General features: G+C 45.3%; 2 protein-coding genes across 2 annotated transcripts; both read right to left on the reverse strand.

Moving 5' to 3' along the window:
• Positions 1–634: 634 nt before the first annotated feature.
• CCR75_005405 (uncharacterized protein) lies at positions 635–2087 on the reverse strand. Its single transcript, XM_067963486.1, has 5 exons — positions 2034–2087; positions 1897–1957; positions 1701–1845; positions 1479–1635; positions 635–1410 (listed from the first exon to the last, which is right to left on the reverse strand). The coding sequence occupies exons 3-5, from the start codon at positions 1831–1833 to the stop codon at positions 1107–1109; spliced, it is 594 nt and encodes a 197-aa protein (XP_067815378.1). The 5' UTR covers positions 1834–1845; positions 1897–1957; positions 2034–2087; the 3' UTR covers positions 635–1106.
• A 297-nt stretch (positions 2088–2384) lies between these two features.
• Positions 2385–6347, reverse strand: CCR75_005404 (uncharacterized protein; the record flags this gene model as incomplete). The annotated part of the gene is made up of 1 exon (XM_067963485.1): positions 2385–6347. One exon carries the CDS (start codon positions 6345–6347, stop codon positions 2385–2387), a length of 3963 nt encoding a protein of 1320 aa, XP_067815377.1.
• Positions 6348–12326: the final 5979 nt, after the last annotated feature.

Raw genomic sequence — 12326 nt, forward strand, 5'->3', positions numbered from 1 at the left:
ACTTTTATCATTACTAGCAAAGGGTACCTCGTAGCACTTCGTAGTCCGTTTAACGGCTTGTGCACGTTCCATCCAGCATATACATGTTGAGTGAAGATGGAGGGAGCTTTAAAGCCGGAAGCGCTTCGACCACTTCACGTGCACGACGTGGAGAGGAAGGATCTAAGAAGCTCAGAGGTCTTAGCTACCAAAGCTAAATTTTAATAGAGAAAAAGTAAAATTTCATTAATATGTGAAGTTCCGACGTAACGATCTTCTATCTATTACTGACTTTCTTATATTAATTACAAACTAAGTATGGCGCCTACTTGCGCACCGCACAATCGTGTCTTGCGACGATTGGCGGGGTTGGTTTAAACTTAATCAACCAATAAATAGAACTGATGTCTTATTGCGTCAATATATCCAAATTTGGAAAAACCAAAATTATTACGTCAAATTTTTAATAAAGATAACAAATTTGTATTTCTTTTTTCATTTTCTCTTATAGGAAATAATATTTATTATTGCTCTTAAAAGGTTTAATATTTATGTAACGGACACCCCGTTACGAACCTGATAATTTTAGATAAACATATTCTCACAAGTTTCTGCGACAAACGGAAGTGCAAGCCTCCTAATTAACGCCTAAGGCGCTCAAGATGATACGCATCTCATGCAATGCTCCCATTAAGTGTTACTCAATTAGGGGAGTGATTTAAGGCTAATGACGAAATGCATAAACATTTGAATTCCTAACATCGTGACATCATTTTGAATTATTCTCTAGTTTATTTTATGAGGCAGCCAGTACACGTGAGCCCATTGCAAATATCGATAAATTTCGGTGCTTCGTTCATTCCATGGGTCACGCTGTTGTACATGAAATTCGAGTCGTTTGTCTGATACTCTTGAAATACAGGACCTGCATTCAGTATTGAAACATCTCAAGGAAGATGACAAGTATATAAAGACGCTCGCGCCAAATGCTGCTGGTGAAATGTTGACAAAGTACAAATTATGAGCGCAACAATTGTCAAGGGATGCTAGGCGCAATAAACGATTCCAGGAAGAATTTAAAGGCAGCATGTCGTTTCATTGGTAATAACTAGCTTGCACCGGCGCATTTATTGTATGTACTTGCTCAGGAAACGGCGATGGAAGTCGTTGCGAATTGTGTCATTGATAAAGCGCTTTTTAACATCCGGTTCATTGCGGGACTGGTTCTTAAACACCACGTCATCGTTCCAGCGACGCTTCATTTTAGCGCTTCCTACGCCTTGCTGCGTCAAGGGATTTCCTTGAAGAATCTCATCGCGTGATTGCTGTTCGACAACTTTTCGGTCGGCTTCCTCCTTTTGTAATCGTTCGGCTTCGCGCTCTTGCTTTATTTTCTCAAGCTCTCGCATCAATTCATCCTCTTCATCGTTACTACTCAAGAAAAGTAGAAGCGCTTCAGCGAAAATTCAGCAAATTCATTTCCAAAGAGCGTAAAGCACCTGTCACTATCTGAATCGCTGGAGTCCTCCGAGTCAACCCCATCGTCTGCATCATTATATCTCTTTGCCACATTTTTAAGCTGTAACTCGCGTTCGTTCGTCTCCGCATCACCTAGCAATAGAATTTTCTTGTTCTCCTCTAGCCGTCGTAACTTATCTGTCCGTCATACCAAGCACTAAAGTAATAAGCGCTAACAGCGGCATTAAAAAAGTCAACACTACCTTGAGCTGTATTCACCTTGCGGTCTTTTTCGCGCACGTACTTTTCCTCCTTCCGCTCAAGTTCTTCGCGAAGGTCCAGTAGCTCCACCTCATTCGCTGTGCCCTGTCCAACCTGCCTAAAAGTCTCAATCATAGTCCCAGCATACTTGTTAAAATATTAAGATATGTCATACTACTAAACCAACAAGATGCTCACCGCATCTTGAGTCGCCTGTGAGCAGGGAGATCACGCGCCGAGAGCTGATCACTATTTTTTCCTGTAACAAAAGGAAACACACCGATTTAACCGTTCCTCTTGGTACAAACAGTAAACCAAAAACTTGGTGCACTGACCTCCCGCATGCCATCCCCCTTCGTTCGACTGGCCTACAGCGGCGTGCCAGGTTGGGCGGTGTGCAGTTGTCATGCTCTAGCTCTTGCCGTTGTGGAGAAACTCATGATTGATATAAAGCTAATTTCATCCAATTATAATAGATCAACGGATTTTGTGCAGCTCCGAGATCCAAGTAAATTTTGAATCATATTTGAGCTGAATTCGTTAGCTTTTGAAAGTCAATGTAGGATCTTAACCTTTTATTTGTGACCAATGTAGGTCGTCCTAAACTGGTTAATTTGTATCGAATTAAATTGAATTTTCATAAAATGCTAAGCAATTGAGCTTGCCCACTGTCCGAGCAATTTATTCTAAACCTTGGCTTCCTCATTGTTACTGCTCTGGCGCCATGCATCCACAAGTGACTTAAAAATGCCATTAGGTTTGCTCTGTAGCTCCATTGGAGGTCCAAACTCAGCCACCGAGCCTTTTTCCATCACCAAAATACGGTTCGAATCCAGAATCGTGTTGATACGGTGAGCAATTGTCAACGTCGTGCAATCTTGGAACTCTTCTCGAATACTGAGCTGAATCTTTCGGTCCGTCTCGGGGTCAATTGACGCAGTAGCTTCGTCCATTAAAATCACTTTTGACCGCTTTAACAATGCACGAGCAATTGATAGTAGCTGGCGTTCACCCACACTAAAGTTCGAGCCCTTTTCATCCACAACATCATCCAGTGAGGCAACAGCATTTTGCAGCGACGCACGCTTTACGGACGTCCAGAGTTGGTCGTCAGAGAATCGGTCGAACGGATCTAGATTGGATCGCACAGTGCCAGAGAACAGCACGGGATCCTGTGGGATGATAGCAATGCTGGAGCGCAAATCGTGCAGGCCTATTTTACTTACGTTGACACCATCAATTACAATTGATCCAGCATCTAGCTCCACAAGGCGCATTAGAGCGACGATTAGACTACTCTTTCCAGCACCGGTCCGACCGACGACACCAATCTTTTCTTTTCCATTCACACTAAATGTGAGTCCACGAAGCACACGCGGTAGACCAGGACGGTATCGCAAATCGACACCATTAAAGGCAATGGCACCAGTCGAGGGCCAGTCAGAGGCTGGCTTGGCATGAACGGAGCTCGTCAGCGGTGCTTCGGTTGGCATTTTCGTGTAAGTCTCAATACGTTCGACAGACACCATTTGCGTCTGCAATTGACTCACCATTCGTACAGTCCAGTTAAGGGACTGAGTCACTGTAAATGCATACGTCAGTGACACGCCAACCAGTCCAGCGAACGCGGGATTTTGAGCAGACTTCGTGTCATGCGCTACAACTGCAGAGAGTGCGGCAGCAGCGGCAATACATGTACCGACAAATTCAAGTCGAAGTGCCAGCCAGCAATTGATTGTGAAGTTTAAGAAGTACGCACGCTGATTCTTATCTAATAGATAGTTGTTGTGACGAATAAAACTTTGTTCAATGCCAAATGCTCGAATAGTAGACAAGCCATCCAGAGTTTCAGACAGCAGCGCAAAAATAGGAGAACGGCTAACCGAGTCCAACCGCTGCAGCTCACGTGAAGTCTTAATAAAATACCTCTGCGACGAGTAATATCCCACGAGTACTGGCACGAGAATCACCATGAAAGTCGGCGTGACAGCCGAGACTGTGATTAATGAAAACAAAACTGCAACAACTGTGTTAAGCAGAGCCACTAGTGTGCCTGGAATCGATTCGTCCAGTGTATAAATATCCTTGGACATGCGGTTTACAATGCGACCAAGAGGCGTTGTGTCAAAAAATGACGTAGGAGCGCGAAGGACTTGACTTAACAACTTGCTAAACAACAAACGGCTAGCATGCAACGATCCAACGTATAGCAACGTCACTCGAAGAAATAGTAGTACTGCATACACCAAATTAATTACCATGTACACGTACACGTAATACATCTGTGAGCCGGGATACTTGGCAGCCTGCTCTGACCAATACGAAATCCACAGAGTTGCAGAAAGAGTTAGCGCTTGAGCAATAAAGAAGCCCAACACAACGACAAATGCTGCAAAGATGCCACCAAAAGCGTCAATCCACACGCGATACACTGACCACGAAACGTCCCCTACAGACTGATCTTCCTCGACCATCAACTGCCCTTCGTCGTCCACATCACCTTGGCTTTCGTTGCTTTGAGAAGACAAACGAGAATTGCGACTCATGTGGCCCTCGCTCGAACGCCGACGCCGAGTCGTTGTCACTTTTTCATCATTCTTTATCTCGCTGACCTCCTCTTTTACACTTAATGGCCTCTCCTCCTCATCCCCTTTCTTATAATTTGATACCATCTGAGCCAGCAACTTCTTCTCTGTCATCAGCGATTTATAAGTTCCCTGCTCTACGATTCTACCTTCTGCAATCACCGCGATCTCGTCGCATTGATTGACAAAACTAAGCGAGTGCGTCACAAGCACCACCAATTTGTCCTTAAGCGTCTTTTTAATGCATTCGTTAAAAATGTCAGCTCCCACGTGACTGTCCACGGCCGAAAGAATGTCATCAAGCAGGTAAATGTCAGCATCTTGATACACTGCCCGTGCAACGGCAACACGCGTGCGTTGCCCACCGCTAAGATTAATTCCTTTTTCGCCAATCTCAGTGCGATCGCCAGCAGTTAAAGTTCGCAAATCTCTTTTAAGCGAACTCACGCGAAGAGCCTCCTCGTACTTTTCCGCTTCAAATGGCAATCCACACGTGATATTGTCCCGGACTGTCGCATTCTGAATGAATGGCTGCTGGGATACATACGCTACTTTGCCACGAAGCGCCACGGATCCAGAACTACATCGCGCGTCTCCTAGCATTCCAGCTAAAAGTGTCGATTTCCCACAGCCCACATGGCCCACAATAGCGTGAAGCTCACCCTGCTTCGCGGAAAAGTTTATATGACGGAGCGTGGGTTCCGCGATCGGTTCGTCGGAGATCGATTTCCCGTCAATAGGTGGGGCCGTGTCCCACTTAAAGTCGGCGTCTTTTACTACAATACCCACGTTTGTTAAGCCGCTCTCGCTCACTCGAATCCGTTCTTCTGCTAAGAAGAAGCTACGCAAGCGGTCAAAACTCACGGAAGCTTCAACCACATTATTCAGCACTTGAGGAAGCATAAAGAGCGGAAAGCGTAGGATATTAAACAGCGCCAAGCTCGTTAACGCAGTACCTACGTCAAGCGTGTGACCTAGTAGCACGTACGCAGTAAACGTCACGACCGTCACGAGCGCCGGCACGAAGCTAAAGATCGTATTTGATCCGCTACGAGCGAGCACATACGTGCGCAAACGTGCGAGCTCTTCATCGCGAAAGTTCATAACACGCTGCCCAAACGAGTTTTCCCATGCTTTAAGCTTTACGACTTTAATCCCAGCGAGCACTTCGACACAAATCTTAATTCGCTCGTCTTTGACATGCATTAATCGCTGCTGTAGGCGCCGCATGAGATTCGAAATCACCGCCATTAATGGAATGAGTAACAAAATCACCGCCACGCCTGCGAACGTTGCGACGCCAATTTGTTGCCACAGCAACACACACGACACAATGATTTGAAACGCGGCATACCAGACAGCATGTAAGTATGGTGTCATGTCTTGCAAACGTTGCGCGTCGATTGACATGAGATTCGTGATTTCGCCCGACGTGCGCTGTTGCCGCGCCGCTGCGGAAAGCACTAGCGACTTTTCAAACACGGCAGTGACGATGGCACTGCGACATTGCAAGCCCGTTTCGTAGCAGTAAAAAAAGTATTGACGTAAGGCAAAAGACTGGACGACGCCCGATGTAAAGATCACGGCAGCGTACGTGAGGCCTTCCGACAGCGATGCCGTCGGATCTTTCAAGTACGCAATGATATCTTTAATTATGATTGGCCCTACGAACTGGAGCGAGTCATGAATGAGTTTTAAGAACCCTGCGACGAGAAACTTGAAACCAAAGGCTTTGCCCAACGCCCAAACGAGACTCGGGTTGCGAGATTGCGTCTCATGCGTCCAGGCCTTGGCAAATTGCTTTGACACGTTCACGGCGCGGTTGTGCGGATCCAGTTGGAATAAATCTTCGCTTTTAAGAGGTCGCTCGCTACCAAGTTTCATAAGAGGCGTCACCCATGTAAAAAAGATACTGCCGACACACCCCGATTCCTGGGACGGAATGCGGTCGCCTAGACCAGACGTGTCAGCGCGCAACCATGTGGACGTGTTCTTAGCGTCGTTGTTGGGACGTGGCACGCTCGCCAAGAGCGGTGTGCGCTCCTCCGGCTTGCGATAAGCCATTGCGAATGTTGACTCAGAAACTACCCTTTGGTAAAAATGAGCTAACCACAGAAAATCCTAAAGAAAACGGGAAAAGCTACAAAAAAAGTAAAGCTATAAATATTTTTTTTACAAAGTAATTTTAGGGAATGTCTAGACCAGGTTTGAGGTATTCTAATTGGCTAAAGTTGTCCCGTTGTAACGATTTAATCGGCTAATAGAAATTACATAATAGGTGACGCCAGAATCCTATATAAAAACACATATACAACACGCTGTATAAAAATTTGAAAGGAACTTATGCACACTGGCGTCACCTTCAATATAATTCCTAATGGCCAATTAAATCGTAAGAAAACGGGACAACTTTTCGCCAATTAGAATACCTCAAACCTAGGTAGGTGATCTTTAGCAAAAGGGTCTTGACATTCTGCGTCACGTTACATAAATAGCATTGATTTAAATGAAGGTTTCTCAAAATGCTCTACATATCTGTGTGAAAGGAACTTGGCTCGCATTTGGTTTCTTAATTCTTGATTTTTTAATTTTCTCGGCATTCTTGGAGTTTTAGTTATTTTTTTACATAATAATTATCATCATTACGAGAAATAATATAAAGGATAAAGAACATAATCTTCATGAATTATATTGTGGCACTAACGTGACAATTCTGCTCATTGGATGATTTAAGGTTTATTTTCAACCCCGCCAATTGGGTTCATCGAACTCGACGCTTCAGAAATATAAGGTTTCTACGAGACAGCGTTGACGCGGTGGACGTTGATCTAGAACGGAACTTCGCTTTGCTTTCGCGTAGTTAAAGGCCAAAGGCAAATCAAAATTCGTGTACAAGACACAGGATGAGGCTCTTCCTAGCCAGCACTCTAGTGCTTTGGTTGCACGTGCAACCACAAATAAAAGCCATAAAATGGCCGAATTTCCGTCCATTCTCACCTATTGCAGGAATTTGAAGGTTTCCTCGCTCTTCAAGCATTGCAGGAGAGAACGAAGCATCGGCAAAAAGTACTGTCGCTTTAAAATATGTGGTGCATCTTCTCTGTAGGACTCTTGCTCTGACTCACAGTATATCCGAAGCTGTCTTTTGACGTAGGATCATTAGCAATTTTGTTAGAATGGAAGGTGGACATCCTGATCAGAATGTAGCGATCTACACGAAAGCTGTCTTTCTTGACGCAAGTGCCTAAAAATATTCACCGCTGCGAGAATCCCGGTATGGCTTAAGCAAGCTAATGTAAAACACTAGGGGATGGCGCAGTTTGCGTGGAAGGTTTAATGTATAAGCTAAGCCCTTCTTGGCAACGAACGACCTTGAATGGTCCTATAGAGATTCAATTTTGACGAAGTTCTCTTAATGGAACCCCGCACCCCTCATTACACTATGGGGAATTTCGGCTACGGGGCCTCCTCCCACCCAACTATCAAACACCTTCGGTGCGGGTTGGCAGGGCGGCCATCCATTGGATGGTTGCTCGTCTGCTTTTTAGCCTATCTCCGGCGATGTGTCATCGTACCGCCCTCCGCGGATATCGATCCACGTACCTCCCGGTCCCAGTTCCAGTGCTTAACCACTCGGCCACTGAGGTCGGTAATGGTCCTATAGAGCGTACACGCTATTGGTCTTAAAGACCGCATAAACTACAATTGTAAGTGGGCTTTTTGCATAAAGTAAGACTGGGTAACCGACCGCATAGTAATTAAAGTATCTTGTGTCTTTAGCATCCGCTTGTTCTTTTATTTTGTATTGATTATAGCGACTGCTCTTCGGATAATCCGAAGAAGATTGAAACATGTCGTGGAAAATTGCTAACCAGCTTTTGAACAGTAATAGAGCTGAGATCAGTAAGCCAATCGGAATGCCTCTAACACTAATTCCCAAACTACGTAGTGGTAACATTAACGGAAGACGTGAGTCTGTGGGACCGTTCACATAGAATGGAGTATAATGTGAATGATGCATTGGGCGCCGTTGTTTATTTTAAACTTAACATCACAAAAGATTAAGCTCCAACGCTGTGGCGAATCATTATGCATCTGCGTTGAACGCGCTCAATCTGGGCATCGTTTTGTGGATGATCCGCTTTGGACATGTCCAGTCTAGAGCCTAGCACCCGAAGATCTATCTCAAAATGTACTCGTAAACAGGGTTTTCTATCCGAGCCAACTTTCCCTGGCTATTCGTGTTAACGAAACACACGATCAAGAAATAGCTTAGCTGTGCCTTCACCATCAACAGTACCCAGCACAGCCGCTAAATGAGCCATCTTGCTCAATCGGTCATCGAAGACCACTATGCCTGTGTTCCCTCTGAATTTTTCGGTAGACCAAACCCAAAATTTACACTGTTTGACTCCCACCACTTTGTGGGCACGAACATGTTGACAAGGGGTGCGGTTGAATGTGCCGAGGGTTTTTCCCATCGACGATCACAACACCAAGCATTTCTCAATCAAACGTGAGTACTGCCCCAATTATGAGTTTGGCCCCAATAACTCTAGCTCACCGAGCCGTTGGCCTTTGCTCGACCGAGATGACAGCTCCAAAGTGCCTCATAGTTGATTCAATACTTCTATATTTCACCATGAGATATAATGATGCGCGGACAAACCGGTGATCTTTGCGCTGCAGAATGGGAAATGTTGCTGCCATTTTCCTCTCTCTGTGGCCACAAACGTTGCTTAAAGGTGGCAGCCACGATATATCGCCTGCAAATCATGGCAACGTCGCCGTCCACGATCCGATGCGTTAGCGCCGAGGTTCATCGAGTAAACAAAGTCAAGCTTGCTAAGCCACTTAAGGTCATGCAACAGGTGGCATGCACACATGCCAAACATAAATTCTAAGCTGATTGACCTTTAAGAAAATGCTGGTATTAACAGCGGCTTTAATGGTGCATTGCTGGACGGTGCAAGCGTTATGCGCTGACACAGTTCGCAGGAGATGATATAGATGACCACCACCGATACGGGTGGGGCAACTAAAATTTCTTCGACACTCGTACTAATGTCTTTTCAATGGTGCATCATGGAGCTCGTAATACCTTCAGCTTGATATATGTGTGATGAAGGATATAGATTCTCAAGGGATCAATGTATGGTGTCATCTCAGGGTGATTCATTAGGGCAAGGCCTTAAAGCAGACACTGCTAAGGTAAACACATACTTGATTGGCCTTGCCAACTACTTGTATAAGTACAGCAAAAATTACGCTGATACAGCTCGACCATTATCCAACATCCTCAAGAAGGATGTGGATGGTGCGGCACTTGTATCAAGAATGACGCTTTTAAATCAGTTGAAGAAAACTTATACATGCCCCAATTTTGTCTTTGCCTGATCAAAATCGGCTTCTTAGTGTCGTCTGCAAGGCATCTCACTTTGCCCGAGGAAGTGCTCTGTTTCGAGCAGACGTGGATGAACGGGAACACCGTCATTGCTTTTTAGTGGATTTAGCTCAAATCTGCGGCACAAATACAATCCGTGACAAAGAGCTACTTGCTATGAAGTCACTGATTGTCGCCAATCACTGACTTATTTCGCGGCATATCCCACGGATGAAGAATGTGTAGCTTTGCTACAAGCTCTTGGTAGCAATGATTATAAAGACTCGAACACTATTTTGAAGGCACGATTGAGTACGGGGTACATCGAACTTTATAGGTAATCGCATTTTATATTATTGCACGGATGCAGCGCGGCATGACCAGAAGGTTCGGGTGAAGCTCGTTGTCTTTCTACACAGACTGAGCAAGTTGGTGCATTTAGCACCACCAAGCACCACAATCTCAGGCAAGAGGCAGCTCTCTTGTTCCTGAAATGCATATATCGACTACACGGAGCCTTGTGTCTATGATGTCGGGCTGGCAGCCAGCATCCGCGTTTGCGTCGAGTTTTGACGTCATGTGTTTGAGCTGCTGGGTTGCAAGCCCCACATGTAACGGCCAATCATCCTCAGGCCGATGTCCATACTAAACGAGCCGATCTAGTCGTGGTAGATGTATTGAGCACATTAGCGACACCTAAAGAATGGCGCAAACAATTGCCCTTCGTTAAAATGCTACTAAAACAGTGTCTTCACCATTACGGGAGAGAAACCGTTTAAAATTTACGGACTGCAACATTTCTGGGTGCCAGTCTCTTTTTTGCGCAGCTTGAGTCTAACTGAAGGAGGGGCCCTCACTACGCTCCGGAGCGATAACGAAGTTCGGAGTTTCGCCGAAAAGTGTTGACCCACATGGGGCATCAATTTACAGCAGAAACTTGCCCTAGTGACCTTGCTGTTTAGCTGTGGCCAGGAATGTTAATGTTGAGTCCCGATAAAGAATGCGTGGAGGCAAAAGTCGGGTACTGCGAGACGCGAAGCGTATGAAACGTCACTGAGTCATATCAACGGGCAGCTATATACCTTGGTCGATATAGCTTTAAGAGTAATGTTAACCTAGAGGCTATCCAAACGTTACATGCTATTTAAGAGCTAGACGCTTTTTCTGCGGACGAGTTCGGCTAGGCCTTAATGGCTGGTGACTTATTTGAGATTGTGTTCAATCGTAAATATATTGAGCTGAAATTTTCATCGCATCTGAATAAAGCCGTCGCTGAGGATACGAAGGCGGCACTTAGTGCGAAACATGGATCATAAGTTCACAATCATCCTTCAGATTCATTATTTCGTTTAGTTGAGGAGTTCGAAGATTTAGTGTGTCACCATCCACCGTCTGTTTTACCTACTGATAGAGGTGTGCATCATCATATTGACTTGGCTCTTGGAATCAAATACTGTTTAACACGATAGCGGTTATTACTAAAGGAACCATGTAACCTCCATCTACGAATTTAGCTGTTGAACCCGCATTCGAAACATCATGGCGATTTCTTCCGAGCTAAGCACGAGGCTGGAATGGTACGTGAGAGTAAGTCTTAGCATTTAACACCGACATTTTGTGTCAGGAAGCTAAGTTACGAGCTTCTAGAAGCAATGAGTTTGAAAGCTTTACTTGCATCGATGTTCTATCGATAATGGCGAATTCGACCGTTGGTAAATACTCGCTCCCTGCAGTTACACCCACATATTTTGGTATACATTCATATTACCTCAATCTCACTGTTATCAGCGCACTCTCATCGCCAAGAGATATGGTGGACGCCACCATTTATTCATCCAAGCGGGGCGGCCAGTTCAACTTGAACTCCCTCAGACATTACGAGCGTGCCGTTCGCTAAATACCGTGGTAAAGTGCGAGTACTCGTCCGTGAAAGTGACAAAATACCGCTTGCCGCTGAAAGTCGTTGATTAGCTTTTGCTCATTACGCGTTAGCCCTATAGTCAATGCGACCATTTGCTTTGGCATTGTCGGAGCCATGACGGTGGGAAAGAGCTCGTCGTCGAGCTGCAGAGATAGCGAAAGCTAAAGCTCATAGTAAAAGACGATACTTAGGCACTCACCAAACTCAGAAACAGCAAACGCCATCCAGTCGTTGTTGTAGGCATCATCGCCTCTTTGGCGAACAGCCATATGCGCTTCTTCCCCATACGTATTCCCTGCATTTTCGGGTGTTGCGCCCTTAAACACTTCCTCACTCGAATCTTTCTCGCAACACGGATTTTGCGCGAAAGGGTACTTTGGGGCTTGCACGACATCCTGCGCGTGTTAAACTGCTGAATTGTGTGCTCCAGTCGGTGTGGAAATGCCTTCATGCGTATCTAATATTGTCAATTTCGACTTATATTGTTTTGCGCTAGTGGGTCATCATATCGTCCTCCAAGACGACACGAACTGGGAGGTCCAGAACCGATGGACCTCTCGTATGTCGAAAGCTGCGAACCGCAATAAATTCACCGCACCTCTCGCCTAGAATGGCAAGATGGCTTACATTCTTCTCTGAATTTAATTTCAAATTTGAATACATGCCGGGTAAGTCGAATGTCTTAGCTGACGCTAATGCGCCAGGGGCGCGTGTTTTCCGATGGACCTTCTGATCCATC

This window comes from Bremia lactucae, linkage group LG1 (assembly GCF_004359215.1).
Source record: "Bremia lactucae strain SF5 linkage group LG1, whole genome shotgun sequence".
Lineage (NCBI taxonomy): Eukaryota > Oomycota > Peronosporomycetes > Peronosporales > Peronosporaceae > Bremia > Bremia lactucae.

Excerpts from the sequence above, each read along its gene's own strand:
- CCR75_005405 (XM_067963486.1), bottom strand. The coding sequence starts at position 1,833 with ATGATTGAGACTTTTAGGCAGGTTGGACAGGGCACAGCGAATGAGGTG. Across the intron at positions 1,636-1,700 it reads CAAGGTGAATACAGCTCAAG|ATAAGTTACGACGGCTAGAG; the intron begins GTAGTGTTGACT and ends TATGACGGACAG. Across the intron at positions 1,411-1,478 it reads AGCGATTCAGATAGTGACAG|TAACGATGAAGAGGATGAAT; the intron begins GTGCTTTACGCT and ends TTTCTTGAGTAG.